The 16,161-nt window shown below is 30.1% G+C and overlaps 2 protein-coding genes across 2 annotated transcripts; one reads left to right on the top strand and one right to left on the bottom strand.

The window, feature by feature from the left end:
• Positions 1 to 458: 458 nt before the first annotated feature.
• On the bottom strand, positions 459 to 2,075 carry LOC107016442 (WAT1-related protein At2g39510-like). Its single transcript, XM_015216913.1, has 7 exons — positions 1,882 to 2,075; positions 1,753 to 1,815; positions 1,460 to 1,576; positions 1,151 to 1,385; positions 924 to 1,082; positions 686 to 837; positions 459 to 600 (listed from the first exon to the last, which is right to left on the bottom strand). Exons 1-7 carry the CDS (start codon positions 2,073 to 2,075, stop codon positions 459 to 461), a joined length of 1,062 nt encoding a protein of 353 aa, XP_015072399.1.
• Positions 2,076 to 5,584: 3,509 nt separating this feature from the next.
• On the top strand, positions 5,585 to 12,102 carry LOC107017905 (ribonucleoside-diphosphate reductase large subunit-like). The gene is made up of 17 exons (XM_015218192.2): positions 5,585 to 6,023; positions 7,401 to 7,462; positions 7,568 to 7,655; positions 8,230 to 8,493; positions 8,576 to 8,816; positions 8,905 to 8,981; positions 9,141 to 9,311; positions 9,421 to 9,513; positions 9,602 to 9,751; positions 9,840 to 9,926; positions 10,030 to 10,194; positions 10,272 to 10,391; positions 10,693 to 10,895; positions 10,982 to 11,131; positions 11,216 to 11,363; positions 11,520 to 11,603; positions 11,689 to 12,102. The coding sequence occupies exons 1-17, from the start codon at positions 5,796 to 5,798 to the stop codon at positions 11,782 to 11,784; spliced, it is 2,427 nt and encodes an 808-aa protein (XP_015073678.1). The 5' UTR covers positions 5,585 to 5,795; the 3' UTR covers positions 11,785 to 12,102.
• The last annotated feature ends 4,059 nt before the right edge of the window (positions 12,103 to 16,161 follow it).

Below are 16,161 nucleotides of genomic sequence, written 5' to 3'. Positions count from 1 at the left end.
TCTATTTTTTCTAATATCTCATAATAAATTGAGTGTTTTCTACTATTCTTAATATCACGTTATAAATAGATTATTTTACTATTTCATTTGATTAAAATATTTGTTGTTTCTTTGTAATACATAAAAAGTCTAATATATATATATATATGTTTCATTTAAATTTAACATTTACAATATAAGGTTTGTTTTAAGTATTTTGGAAAAAAACGTACAATGCACATTCCAAATGACAAGCAGCAATTGCTTCAACTTTATCACCATTTTTGTTTGTCTCAACATTTTAGTTTTTCTGTATCCAAACTATGTGGTACTACTCGAACATCTTGCATTTTAACCTGCCACACCTTGCATAACTAATCAAACATCCAAACAAAAAAGAGTCTTGACAATACTCAGAATTATGTCTATTATTGTTTTACTTCTACCATATATATATATACATAAAGGAGCAGAGATTATCAAGGTTGTGCACTAATCTGCATCATAGGGTCTTCGTGAGTTGTGCAACATTGCTCTTGCTCTTCCGATTCTGGTTGTGGATCTTCTTTTCCCCACAAAAGCAAGTACAATCCAGTAATGACAATTACTGCTCCAATGATGCTGAAAATGTTTCAAGGAGGGTATTATATATAGTACATGAATTTGACCCAAAGAACAAATTGAGGGGGTAAGATCGATTGTTTACCTTCCTGTGTAGAGCTTTTCACCAAGGACGAAATATGCTACAACTGCAACTAGTACGGTTGAGACTGGATTGAACACTGTTATGAAAACTGGTCCCTTTTGTTCAATGCACCAGAGTTGTATGTACACTACTAAACCAGACATCACTATGCCCTATTCCAGATACAAACAATTCTAATTAAAATGTGCAAGTTCATAATTGTTTTGGTGAGAAACTATTGAACTTGAACCCTTATTACCCCATACAAAGTAGACCACAATTCAATGTCTAAACCCATCGTCCAAGCTGTTCGTTTGTGTTGTACAGCTACAGTATAGAACGCTGACTGTGCTGCACCAACAAAACTCATCCATGTTGTCAGTGATAGTTGTGCTGGATATCTTTTCAAAGTGTAAGCCTGAAACATTCCAGTGTCAACTTGTCATATTACATGCAAGTCGATATAGGAAGAGTTATAGTGCAAACCTGCATGATGTACCACATTGACCACGTAATGCAGCTTGCAGCAGTGAGGATCAGGCCTTTTGACCAGTTCTCGTGGACAGCACCATTCCCTCTGTGGATGTAGATGAGGGTACGTCCTAAGCTTTTCACAACAGGTCCTTTGTATAAGGTCATGCCCGAGACCCCGGCCAAGGAAACCAAGGTTCCTATGACTTTTGCTATTCCTCTAGGATTTCGAATGTTAGCATCTTCCAACCTACACCAATGAAGACCATCTATGAACTTTGATTGCACTCATATTTTCTTCATGATGGGAATTGTATGTGTTACCTCAGAATAACTGCTAGTACAAATGATAAGGCAGCTATAGTGTTGACCATCGAGGCAAGAAGAGTCGGAGAAGTGTAGTTCAAGCTCGCAAAGTACATGTTCAGTGTCAAACTCACTCTGTTATGAATGATATATACTGTTAATACTACATCAAAATTGATTTTTAGTGACAACTAATTAGCAATTGCCACTAAATATATGTGTCTATTTATTGCCGCTAAAAGTTATTTTTATTGTAGTATAATATTCCTCATCAAACAACATATGAAAATTTGATGTTTGATAGATCTTACCCTAGTAGAGAGAGTACAAATATCTCCAACAGCAAAGCTATAGTTAACTTTGGCCTTTTATTTCTGCAGAAATCAACAGAAACATCAGAAAAAATGCATTTCTGCATTGGAAATGAATTTGTGATTTACCTTTCAAGAAAATAAGCAAACGGTAGCGTAACAAAACCCGCAACAATATGTCGATAAGTTACATAAACGTGCGGATTCATTCCGTGATTGAATGAAGCTTCAGTTAAAAAGTACAACAAAGTATAAGCAAGTTGACCTAAAACCATAAGTATGTGAGGCTTGAACCTCTTGTATGTGTCTATGCTAGTCCCCATAACTACGTAGAAATCTCAAGTCTGAATTGATAACAGGAGAGGAAAAATAATATTGAATTGATCGAAGAGTCCTGCGTACTTTTTAAGAAAAATATTTAGAAGTTAAAAGTTTGATGATCTTTTTTTTGGAAAATACATAATATTCCCTTAATCTATGCCTGAAATCTCAGAATCACACTTATACTATCTTTCTGAACTTATTTTATAAATAATTTTCTCTCTGGACCCACAAGATAGTGTCACGTAAGCTGAAAAGCGGTAGAAAATTATTTATAAAATAAATTCAGAGAGATAATAGGACCTTAATATAGTATAAGTATATCTCTGAAAATGTCTAAAAATACTTGTCCATTATCCATATCTTTTTTATGAGATTAAGTTTAACACTAGATTATATTCATTATATCACTATGATCAGGAGGAGATGCACAAAGACATGAACTGTATTCAGTGAATTCAGAGGATAATTATGAACTGTATTCAGTGAATTCAGAGGATAATTAACTTTTTATACTTTTATTAAATCGTTAAAAAGCTTATATTAAATATATTGAATTTTATACTTATTTTAAGAAATAGTAAATTAATAAAACTTTCGACATTTTTATTAAAATAGCGTTAATCAGAATATTTCCATATACGTTTTTGTTCGTTTCATTACTTCTCTACTTTCAAATACAACATGTTTTTTTCCGTAGATTATTAAAGTGAACGGAACTAATTACTTAATTTTGTTCTCAACGTATTTTATTGAAAAGTTGCATTGTGTTTGACAAAATCAAATAAATTTACAATATATTGTTTAGAGCCAAGTCCATGGGAGTCAATCTTTCAAATCATATGTTATAAAGTTGTGTACCATGTAAAAGAAAATAAAATAAAACGTAACATACATTCACTATTTTTTTTATAGAATACTTATCATTGTATGTCGTCATCATACTATACTATAGTAAGAAGATGCTAAGTCAAAAATTGAAAGACGAAGATATTCATAAAATGTTGAACTACCATTTTACCATTCACTTAAATATAATTGCTAATCGTATAGTATTATTCTTGTATTGAAAAGTATTTAAATTTACCATCCAAAATTTAATAAAGTTGTATTAGAATGATACTAAAATGAGAAGAGAAATGTGTGCAATAAGCTATTCATCAAGTGTCTATTCTCACACACATGGTATACATATATTGATTGATTTAACGTGAACATCTGATATGAGTAAGTTTTTCTCGGGTTACTTTTGAGCTTTTCCACAGGGGATATTATTTGAAGGCACTCACTTATATGCTTGTACATCCAGTACCTTGACAGTTTGGAGAATGATTTTCAGAAATTTTCCACATTAAATTTAACAAACAAATTAAAGTGGTTGAAAGTTTCAACTTCTTGACTTCGCTATTTCCGGTTAAACAATATTGAGGGATCAGTTAAATACTATTCATTGAAAAATTACATTGTATACATAGAAAAACAATACAAAATATATAGGTCATGTAATATACATTAATTCTTAAGCATCCATAGTGAAATTTCAAATTTTTGCCACTAACTTGCTAAGGTGGATTCAATATTTGAAGTTTATGCGTTATTGTATAGCAATTTCAAGTTCATATGCAATAATAACTCGGTTCAAATTCGATTTGTTGATATTTGATGAATTTTTTTAGTACATATACAAAGTTCGGCAAACATTGCTATATTTTTATTAATCTCCCATTAATATTTTGAATCCGCCACTTTTAAAATTCAATTTATTTAGTTAGTAGAACCTTCTTTAATCAAGTGAAGGTTCATGGACCAGCCATATAGATGCAAATCTCATGAAAATTATCTTTGAAAAGCCCAAAGTTAATACTAGAAATACTATTTTTTTCTTTGGACATATTTGCAAAGTCCAAATGAAACCAAAATATCTAGAGGCAATTTGCACAAATAGCCAATCTTGATATCACCTTTTAAGTCATTACTGAAAATTGAAATGCATAAATTTATCTAACAAATTTAGCCATTTCGAGATCAATATCAAAAGACAAACAATGCCTGAACTCTGAACTCTAAAGTTATGTTTAGGAAAAGTTCAAATTCAAAAATCGTTGACAAGGATGATTAAACGTTTGATTTCGTTAATACTAAATACTAGACATTTTTTTGTTTGAATTTTGATTCGACCATCTCAAACTTTCAAATAAAAATATATAATAATTTTTATTTTTATTTTTGTAAAGAATGGTGAAATGAACTCAAATTTCAAAATTTGAACTTTTGAATTAGTTTTTTTAAAAATCAAATATGTAATTATGTTGACTTTCATTACAAGCTTAAAGTTTAGAATCCCAAAAAATGACAACTAGAAAAATTAAAATAAACAGTACATAATGGCCCAACTTCCAAATTCCGATCTTGTAACAAAAGCTAACCAATTCATTATAATTTGGTCCTACCTACCACAACAAAAAATAATAAAAATTGGCGGCAAAAGTATAAATTATATAAATGAGTATTAAAATTGATATTTATTATTTACCACTAAAGTTAATCATAAATAAGAACATTTAATTTTGTTCCTTATTAGCTAGAGTAAAGTAATTCTTATGTTGCTGCATAATTTCATAAATATATAGCCAATACATTAAAAATATAATTCGATGCATAAAATATTTTACGTTAGGAATGTGACATAGAAAAGTAGACAATCTATCATAATATTCTTCCACCTAACCTATGTAATATTTTCAAATTTTCAAATTTAAATAATTTTTTTAACAACTCAAGCAAATCTATTTTTACGGCAATTTTTTAACATAATATTTAAATGTTTATTTTACATAATTTTCGAATATGTTAATCTTATTTAATAAACTTAAAAATTTCATGCCCAAATTCATGATTAATATAAACTATTTTACCCTCAAAAGTCACCACATAAATTAAATATAAGTATTAGTGATTGTTTCCCGACTCAAATTTGTTATTTATATTTAAAATGTTTTTTTTACTTCTTCCGTTTAAAAAAGAATGTCGGTATTTCCTTTTTAGTTTATTTCAAAAAGAATGTCAGTATTTCCTTTTTAGTTTATTTTAAAAAGAATATCCGTATTTTTTTTTTAGTTTATTTTAAAAAGAATGTCCGTATTTTTTTTTTAGTTTGTTTAAAAAATGTCCTATTTCCTTTTTAATTTGTTTAAAAAAGAATAACCCCTTTCCTTTTTTGGCAACAATTTAACTTTAACTTTAACTTTTCACGTGGCATGTTAAAGAACACTTTAATACATTTGACATAATTTTAATTTAAAACTACAAGATTAAAAAGTCTTTTATCTTTTTAAATTTCCTTCTAATTCTTTTTGAAACGGAGAGAGTAACAATTATCTCAAATTATAGTTTCCACAAAAATCTCAACAAAGTGGGCCCCACAGATAGCTTCTCCTCCACTTTTCCAGCCATATTTAATATTTTTACCCGCCAAACCCTGCATAACCCGCTCTTCCATTTGGCGGGAAAATTTCAAAAAATTTCATTTCTACGAAAAGAAAAGAGAGGGAAATTCAAATACAAAAGTTCAAAAAATTGTTTGTTAAATGTTATATATACGCACAGATCTCACTGAAATTTTAGCAAATTCTTATAGTCTGACTTTCCATTTTTTGTTTTGTAATCTGTTCCTTCTGCCAACTGTTTGACGAAATTCCTCACTGAAAAAAGAGAGAAGAACAATGTATGTTGTGAAGAGAGATGGGCGTCAAGAAGCGGTTCATTTTGATAAGATTACTGCTAGATTGAAGAAATTGAGTTATGGGCTTAGTCCTGATCATTGTGACCCGGTGCTTGTGTCTCAGAAGGTCTGTGCTGGTGTTTATAAAGGGGTTACTACGAGTCAGCTTGATGAATTGGCTGCTGAGACGGCGGCTGCTTTGACTGCGAATCATCCTGATTATGCTTGTGTGAGTCTCTGATTCGTGTTTTTTTTAAATAGGGATTTGAATTTTTATGGATAAGGTGAAAAATCATGTTGTCAATTAAGTTGGGTTGCTCTTTGATTTGCTCTATGTCTATTGATGTGTGTGTTTGGATGTGCTGAATTTGGAAATGGTAATTAGATCAGGAGTTTAGGTTAATTTGAGGTAATAGTATTTCATCTTCTAATGAAATGGGTTCCAGTAGTGGGAATTACCTTGATTATGCTTGTGTGTGTCTCTGATTTGCTTTTTTTTTTTTAAAAAAAAAAACAAACAATTGGGGATATATATGGGGAAAATGGAGATGAGATTATTAGGTGGGTAATTGAATTCTCATCAATACGGTGAAGAATTTTAGGTAGTCAAGCGGTGAGCTATTCTCCGATTTGCTTTACATCTTTTGATCTGTGTTTTGAGTATGTTGAATTTTAATGAAATGGAGTTAAATAGTGGGAAATTGTTATAGAAGATTCATATATCAATACTTTGACTGTTAATATTTTATTGGAAATGGAGTTTAAGATATTAAATAAATTTTACCTACTGTATTAGTAGTATTGAAATAATATATTGTATTAAACCATTGATTGAAAAACTAGTTCGATAGAGAAGTATTATATCAAACTGTTTAAATTGAAGTCTAATGATATAGCTAGTGAAAGGCTGTGTTGAAAATGTTTTGAATATTGTGTGATTGCATTCAAAAATGTTTGACAACATTTCAATGGCTATAATCAAGATAAATTGTTTTTGATAATTCAAATTTAACAAGTAAAAGTGATTGGAGGGAGTATTTATTATTGCCTTCAACAATTGGGGGAAGCAGCGGAGTAGCCCAAAGAACCACATCTTGAATTTTTGAGAAAAAAAGAGATTACAGTCTTGTTATTCAGCAATTTAAAATATGGTTCTTTGGGTTGCTGCGTTATTCCTTTTTCTTGATAATAATGGAATCATGATATGCTTGAGTTGTTGATTTCAAAGTAAATAAACTAAATTTGATTCCATTATTATCAAGAAAAAGAAATAGAGCAGGAGCTCCAAGAATTATTGATTGAACAAGTAAAAGTGATTTGAATGATTGTAGTTGTGTGTATATCTTCATATTAAGTAAAAATATTTAATTAATATGAACTTACATATGTAACTGGTTCAATTTGAATAATCAAGAAAATAGCTTATCTTGATTATAGATGTTACAATGTGTCATTAATTGGAATGGGGTAGTGACTATTCTGTTTTCTCCCCATGCTGTTCAGATAGAGTTCAAGCTTTTGTTGAGGAAACATCTAAATATGAGTTTTTGCTTTCTGATCATGGTGCTTTTAATCATCCATTTGCTAAAATGTACTTATGTTGCAGCTGGCTGCTAGGATTGCCGTTTCCAATCTGCACAAGAACACAAAGAAAATATTTTCTGAGACGTAAGGGCATTATTTGTCACCAGTACTTATAATTCTTTGAAAACAGAAGGTTGGCCTAATGATTGAGATAGAAAGGTGTTGCTTATAATATTGTGATTTTCACAGGGTCAAGGACATGTATAACCATGTCAGTGAGAGATCTGGACTCAAGGCACCTTTGATTTCTGATGAAGTGTATGAGATTATAATGGAGGTATCATTGCCCTTTCTGAAAATAATTTTGTTTAGGGTTATGATGAGATTGAAAGTTTGTTTGTTCATTAAATAATAGCTTAAACGCAGTTGACTGGAGTAAAATATTGTAGAAAAGGTCATTGAATTTTGAAAGCACCAGTTTCCCTGAGTTTTGTGTCCCTTTATTATTCATATCAAAAAATATATGCATCCAGACTTGTCCCTGTGCTCTTCACTTGATCATTGTTGACATAGCTTAGTTATCCTGAACACTGTACCTGTATTTCCATTTAACCTTGAAACATATTAAAAGTTGCTCAGTTATCCATTTTTCATGCACATGACATGTCCTTGCTGCTACTAAAACCAAGTAGTGATGAGATTGTTGCCAATCCTTCTGCCTCTCATTAAGAATGCTGAGTTCCATTTTCAGGCAATAAGACATTTTGCTTTCTGTTAATATTCAACCTTCTATCTTTAAATTTTTGGCTCAATATAAACATGATTTACTAAGTTGTTTCCCAAGGTGGTATGCCCATTTGAATGCTGATGAGATTTCAGAGGTCAGTTATTAACTTACTTATCTTCCACAGAATGCAGCTCGATTGGACAGTGAGATCATATATGACAGGGACTTTGACTATGATTACTTTGGTTTCAAAACCCTGGAGCGATCTTACCTCTTAAAGATTGATGGGAAAGTTGTAGAAAGGCCACAACACATGCTGATGAGAGTCTCTGTAGGGATACACAAGAAAGATATTGAATCTGCCATCAAGACTTATCATTTGATGTCTCAGAGATGGTTCACTCATGCTTCTCCTACTCTTTTTAATGCTGGAACTCCAAGGCCTCAAGTATGTCTATTTGATTTGGAAATAGCTTCAGAGCATAATTTTCAAACAAAAGTTGTTTGATAGTTTCTTCCTTGACTTGCAGTTAAGTAGCTGCTTCCTGATATGCATGAAAGACGATAGTATTGAGGGCATATATGACACTCTTAAGGAGTGTGCTGTTATTAGCAAATCTGCTGGAGGAATTGGAGTATCTGTGCACAATATTCGTGGTACTGGGAGTTATATTCGTGGAACAAATGGGACATCAAATGGAATTATTCCGATGCTACGTGTGTTTAATGACACTGCTCGATATGTTGACCAAGGAGGTGGCAAAAGAAAGGGTATGCCTAATTACTTGTCTCTATTTGATTTATTATAATGTACCCAAGCCTTGAATTGACTTTTCTGACAATTTTATGTTGTGTATAGGTGCTTTTGCAATCTATCTTGAGCCCTGGCATTCTGATATATTTGAATTTCTGGATTTGAGGAAGAACCATGGAAAGGTGTAGTTACTATCCTTTATGTAATCAACTCCCAATATGTTGTATTAGTCTCATAGGACTAAGGTGGCTTAATCAAACTGTTCTTTTCACTAGGACTTTTGTAATCCTTTCATATCATAAGGCTTGTAATTGCAAAACTGAACGTCTCTATCTCTGCAGGAAGAGCATCGGGCCAGAGATCTTTTCTATGCTCTTTGGGTGCCTGATCTTTTTATGGAGAGAGTCCAAAGCAATGGGCAATGGTCTTTATTTTGTCCAAGTGAGGCTCCTGGATTGGCAGATTGCTGGGGTGAAGATTTTGAGAAGCTGTATTCGAAGTATGAAAGAGAGGTAAAAACAAGTCAAATATTGTGCTTAATTGCTTGTCGAGCTTGGAATCCTTGGATTACTTGATGTTTGTCAGCATATGATATATAATGATCCCATTTTGTCAATCCAGGGTAAGGCTAAGAAGGTTGTGCAAGCACAAAATCTCTGGTTTGAGATCTTGAAGTCTCAGATAGAAACTGGGACCCCATACATGCTATATAAGGTGACTTTAATATGGTTTATCTTGTTATTTTTGTTATTTGGATGCATTATTCTTTCTTTTTAATCCTTTCTTCTGTTTGTTATCATAGGATACTTGTAACAGAAAAAGCAACCAGCAGAATCTTGGCACAATCAAGTCTTCTAACTTGTGTACTGAAATTATTGAATACACAAGTCCTACTGAAACTGCTGTGTGCAATCTTGCCTCAATTGCTCTTCCACGATATGTCAGAGAGAAGGTAGTTACAAATGCCCATACACTTGAAAATATTGCTTGGTTTTACGTTCTTTGTCCTCTTTTTAAGTACCTTTCTTTATATCTTGTAGGAGGTCCCAAGTGAATCACAACCATCTAAGCTTGTTGGGAGTAGAGGCGCTAAAAACCGGTACTTTGATTTTGACAAACTGGCAGAGGTTAGATTTTGTTCTGTCAAATTGGCCTTGTCAACTTCTGATGTTTCTTAGTTATTTATTTTGGATATCTATCTTACTGTGTTGTATTTTTCATGTGAGACAGGTCACTGCATTGGTGACTACAAACCTGAACAAAATTATTGATGTCAACTACTACCCTGTTGAAACAGCAAAAAGGTCTAATTTACGACATAGACCTATTGGACTTGGGGTCCAAGGTCTTGCAGATACATTCATATTGCTTGGCATGGCATTTGATTCACCAGAGGTAAGTCACCCTCCATCCAACTTTGTTATTTTTAACTGTTTCAATGTGGGCTAATCTTGTATTTTGTCAATGTACAGGCTCAACAGCTTAACAAAGATATATTTGAGACAATATACTACCATGCTTTAAAAGCTTCTTCTGAATTAGCTGCCAAGGAAGGCCCATATGAGACATATGCAGGAAGTCCAATAAGCAAGGTATATTTGTAGCTTTTGCTTTAGTTGATGATTTACTTTGTGGATTGCTTGGTTGATTGTCCAGGACTTCTGAAAATTAAGCTAGGGTTTAATCTATTGCCCTTCTTGATAAAGAATTGTGATTTTCTGTTAAATGCGAAGATGATATCCAAGAAAAGACAATTAAAAATGTGCCAAAAGTAGAACCTGATATTATGGGGGCAAAAACTTGATGATTTGTCAGATGTGTGTTTGATTCACTATTGCCTATTTCTTTTTGATTTCACATTGTATTTTGTTAAGATTAGACTTTTCTGTTCAGGGTATTGTCCAGCCAGACATGTGGGGAGTAACACCCTCAGATCGATGGGATTGGGGTATTCTCCGTGAAATGATTGCAAAAAATGGTGTAAGAAACTCACTTCTTGTAGCTCCAATGCCAACTGCTTCAACTAGCCAAATTCTTGGAAACAATGAATGCTTTGAGCCATACACATCCAATATCTACAGCAGAAGAGTTCTAAGGTTACTTTTGCTGCTTGTCCTTTAGCTCAATGCTAATAGAGTTAATTTTGCTGTCTTCAGATTTTAACTATGTATATTCTTTTCAGTGGTGAATTTGTTGTGGTGAACAAGCATCTTCTTCATGACTTAACTGAGATGGGTCTTTGGAATCCTACCCTCAAGAATAGGATAATTTATGATGATGGTTCTGTGCAGAAAATCCCTGAAGTCCCAAATGATCTTAAACTCATATACAAGTATGGACTTCTTTAATTGTTTTGGTTTGTTTGTCATGTTCATTTTACTTCAAATTCCATGCTTATACTACCTAATGATGTCAGGACTGTTTGGGAGATCAAGCAACGGAACTTGGTTGATATGGCTGTAGACCGTGGATGCTACATTGATCAAAGCCAGAGTCTCAACATCCATATGGACCAACCCAATTTTGGAAAGCTTACATCCCTGCATTTTCATACTTGGTCCAGGGTATGCTTACCATTTCACACAACAGTTTGTTGTTACAATTATATGATTATTGTGACCTATCATTTCATTTCTACTAGTTTGGATATGCTCTTGCCTGAAATTCATGTGTGAAGATGGTTTGTACATGTCTTTGAATTTCAAACTTGTTACTGGCAGGGTTTAAAAACAGGAATGTACTATCTAAGATCACGCGCAGCGGCAGATGCAATCAAGTTCACAGTTGATACTTCCATCCTGAAGGTAGTAAACCATTACATCTTTTACTCTCTCATCATAAACTCAATATGTTCCATCGTTACAGAACGCGTTTTGAACTTGAATGCAGGAAAAACCAGTGACTCCAGTTGATGAAGAAACTAAAATGGCCCAGATGGTGTGTTCTTTGAGCAACCGTGACGAGTGTATGGCTTGTGGAAGTTAGATGCTCCTACGCAGATAACCAGAAGCATTTTGAACTTTTGGCTTTTGTTATTTATCTCTCCCTGCCTGCTGAGAGAGCTTAGTATCGATATCCCATATCGAGACATGGCTAGTATTAATGTCCCTGGTTTAATTCTTTGTGCATATATTAGGTTATAGTATCATCATGCTATTACTACCAAGTATTTTCCTTATATTAGTTAATGGTAAACTTGATGAGTCGATCCATCTACGCGTTTGAATTTATGTTAATGTAACAGTGATGACATTGTGTTAATGCCAAGAAAAACAGATCTGGAATGCCTGTATTTCCTCATTATTCATTTTTTTAAAGAAGAAATAAGTCAAATTATAAAAAGAAATCATAATATTAACTTTTAAAATAAGTTTTGTAGTTGATATTTTCCCGCTATTAATAGATTGTTTTATAAAATTCAAGTCAATATTAAGAATAAATGATGTCTATAATAACTTTTTAAGCAACAAAGAAGTCAATGTATGAATTATTAGTTTATTTTGATTTTTGCTGATTTAATATAATAAAGCATTGAAGAAAACGACATTACTGACCATTTTATTATTATTAACCCAAGAAATATCCAAACTCTTGTCAATTATTTGCATATTTTTGGGGTCTAATATTTGACTTTGACTTCCACTAATTGCGTAAACTATTTACGATATTGACAAATTATAAAACTTTTATACTTACATATTATAAATTAAGAATTATTTTTTTTGTATGACAAACATGATTATTTAAGATGCAAAATCTGTAAATTACTTATTGCAACTTGTAAAATTATATTACACAAAAGAAATAATGTAGAACTTTTTTACAATATAAAAAGAGGGCATAATTGTATCATTTGATTAGCGATAAATTCATTTTTTTTTTTGTCAAACAACTAACAAAAAAATATAATTATTTAATTTTGAATAGTTTAAAGGATATATTGGCTTCACTTGACTAACCGTAAGAATTTATACTTCCTATAAGTTGTAATCATGTATGTATTAACAAAAATTCATCATATTATGTTTTCAATTTTAATTATTCGCGTTGACTTTATTTGATTAATTGAATTTGTTATGTTTAGGAATATTCAGATCAACATAAAATCAAATTTGATATATTTTGCAATTTAAATAATAAAGCTTTAGTTTATTTGAATTCAATTATTTATGGCTAAAAATTTCATAAAGTTGGACCTAAACTAGCTAATACATGTGGAACAATTCATGCCTCATGAGTCATGATTATTACTTTAAAAAGTCGATTCAAATTCGTGGACAAAATTTATTAAGTTTGAAATATTCGTTTTATATAAGTATATACAAAAGAAAATATTTATATTAATTAATAGGTGTGAGAAAGGTTTGACTTAACAAAAATTAAGAGAGATAAAAATAGGATAAATTTATCTGTATTGAGTGTTTACATCAATTTAATGCATGTATGTCATGTGTTTAAACTTACAGTTCATTTTATTCAATCTTAATTAATAAATATGTGTTTTACTTCATTAAATTACGTAATAATAGAAATTGCATTAATTTAATGTAAAAATCGAGTGCAAATAAATTTTTTCCATAAAAATAAATTAAAATAATATCAATAAAAGGTGTTTAATCTAGACATATATAACACATAATCGAGGATACGATCCTATATAATTTTTTTTTATATAAATATAAAAAATTAAAGTAGATAATAAAAGGCCGAGTGTGGTCACTCATTTGGTGGGATAGCAGTGTTTAGTATAATCGCATAATTTCTTATTTTTTAATATTTTTTAAAATTATATGTGGCTTCATTTTACTCTTTATTTTTTTATTTTGCTGTTATTTTTCTTTCTTTTTTTGCTATCTTTTTCTGAATAACCAATTCTCCTTTTGAAATTTGAGCTAAAGATTTATTGACTATATGTCGTTGTTATTATAATCAAATACAATATTTTTATTTTTCGAATGATTATTAAACATTGGCCTGGTGTATTATTTTTCTCGTGAATAGATTAAATTCTTCCTTTTTAGGGTTGAAGAAGAAGTCTGATGCATGCACATGTAATACAAGTGGACTTACGTTCTATTTAATATGATGAAAAAAATATTAAAAACATAATTGTTATTAAAAAAAGGGAAGGAAAAAAACAAAACAGAAGTCTAAATGAAAAGTAACTCCCAAGAAAGTATACACATTAATGCAAAATGGTCACATAAATATTATAATATATTAATATTATAAATTATTTTTAAATAATTATTTTTAATATTGGAAATTTTAAGTTTTGATATGATTTTATTATATTGAAAATTTATAAACAAATGGAGGAATATTTTCTTTTTTGTCTAATTAGTATTCACTATAATTGAGATTCGACTAATTTTAATTTAAATAAAACAAAATTCATGCACTTTAAGAGTAAATTAATTGCAGAGTTATGTAATATTTTATATTGATGAAATATAGCAAGTGAAATTAATTTGAATGCATGCAAATTGAACCAACACGTTACTTCGATTATATATATTTTTTATTTACTTGTTAAATATTTTTAATGTGAAATTTTTTTATTTGTTATTTTTGACATATCTCAAGAAAAGATTCACAATTTATTTTTTCTACTGTTATTACTGACTTGACACACTTTTTAAAGAACAACAAATAATAAGTGTAATATTACTATATAATCATTTGACTTTATTAAATTTAGTATTTTAAAAAATGTATTAGATGACAATTAGTAATTTAATAGCAAAGTAAAATAGACACAAAAAATAATTATCTTTTGATTTTCTAAATTAGACATGTATTATTGGATAACTATTTTTAGTATGGTGGCGTTGGACGGAGGCAGTAATATTAAGTGATTGTCTTTTAAAAATGTAGTGAATAATATGTTTAAGATTTTATCAATTAATAGTGGTAAAACTGATTATATCAATTAACTCCTCTTGTCCCTAATTACTTGTCCACTTTTGAATTGTTACACTTGTTAAAAAAAAATAATTGACATAATAAATTTGTCATTTTATCCCTATTAATTATGAAGTAGGTGAATTAAAAACTTGAGATTTTTCAAAAATTCTATCTTTTTATAGTAATTAATTGAGATTATAATAGATAAAAATAATATGTCCTTTCTTAATTTATTAAAATAGATAGATAAAAATAAAATACGTATTATTTTTTTAATAAATGCATCGAATTAAAACTTGTCAAGTTAAAAAAGGACAAACGACTAATTTTTTAATAAAAAAGACAAAAAAAAATTTACATGTGTGACAGTTACAAAACCGCGTTATATTTCACAGACTTTGACTAAAGTCAGCGTTGACCAATCACTTCCGCTTTTATAAATGATTTTCGGCGTCAGCACCGTCAATCTCCGTCGATAACAAAAAAAAAAAGATTTCCCATTTGACTCTTTTAAAACTGTTTTAATACTTATTAATATTGTAGTATTTATATCTGAAGGTAGCATATTGAATAAGTATTTTTAAATTTTTACAGGGTCAAATTTAAAATTATTAATTAATTAAGAGACGATAAAGATTTATTCGGATAATAAACACCTTTTATTTTCAGTCTAGAGATTATAAATTTGAATTATTAAGAGAGAAAAAAGGGTGAAAATTTCTAAAGAGGGGTTAAAAAAACTAATCAGTTGAGGAAGAAAAAATTTCAATTATTTCACTATCATTCATAATGAACACGTTCAATTTATTAATTTAATAAAAGTATTGGATATGTATAAGTTTTTTTTTCTTTTATTGTTTAAATATTTAGGAATTTCTTGAAGAAAATATCATTGTATATAAATATAGAGTATAGAGTATTAAAAGAAGTTAGAATATTCTAGAAAATATATATAAATTTAGAAAACCAATTTGACAAATTTCTTTTCAAATATCTATAGCAGCTGGTCACTACTCTATTTTTAGAGTTGTGTTTTAGTCAATGGTCTTCCAGAATATACTTATAAAACTACTTATAGGATAAGTCTCCATTATTATAATTGTCATTTTCATTATAATATATAGTATTCTATGTTGCTCGTATTCTTTAAAAATGTCAACAAATGCGTATTAAATTTATCAAAAATAATGTAATTTAGAAAATTTAAAACTAATACAACACTAAAAATAAAGAATTCACGCAATTAAAATAGTATTAACTCGTGATCGTTACTATTTACATATTGCATGTTTGGATCATTTTGGTCCCATAAGACTTGGTCATCTCAATTTTCTCAATTCATCTTTTTTTACAAAATTGTAAGATCTTTCACCAAAATCAAATAACGTGGCCCATGCTGGTTTCAACCTCTTTTCCTTTAATAACACAAAATTAGTGTAATCAAAATTTTACAAT

This window comes from Solanum pennellii, chromosome 4 (genome assembly GCF_001406875.1).
Source record: "Solanum pennellii chromosome 4, SPENNV200".
Classification (NCBI taxonomy): domain Eukaryota; kingdom Viridiplantae; phylum Streptophyta; class Magnoliopsida; order Solanales; family Solanaceae; genus Solanum; species Solanum pennellii.
Note: the sequence above shows the minus strand (reverse complement) of the source record. Positions and strands in the feature narration are given on the sequence as shown.

Coding starts and splice junctions, on each gene's coding strand:
- LOC107017905 (XM_015218192.2), top strand. CDS start 5,796: ATGTATGTTGTGAAGAGAGATGGGCGTCAAGAAGCGGTTCATTTTGAT. Junction 7,656..8,229: donor TGTATGAGATTATAATGGAG/GTATCATTGCCC, acceptor TATCTTCCACAG/AATGCAGCTCGATTGGACAG. Junction 9,514..9,601: donor CCCCATACATGCTATATAAG/GTGACTTTAATA, acceptor TTGTTATCATAG/GATACTTGTAACAGAAAAAG.
- LOC107016442 (XM_015216913.1), bottom strand. CDS start 2,075: ATGGGGACTAGCATAGACACATACAAGAGGTTCAAGCCTCACATACTT. Junction 1,816..1,881: donor TTTGCTTATTTTCTTGAAAG/GTAAATCACAAA, acceptor TGATTTCTGCAG/AAATAAAAGGCCAAAGTTAA. Junction 838..923: donor TGTGGTCTACTTTGTATGGG/GTAATAAGGGTT, acceptor TATCTGGAATAG/GGCATAGTGATGTCTGGTTT.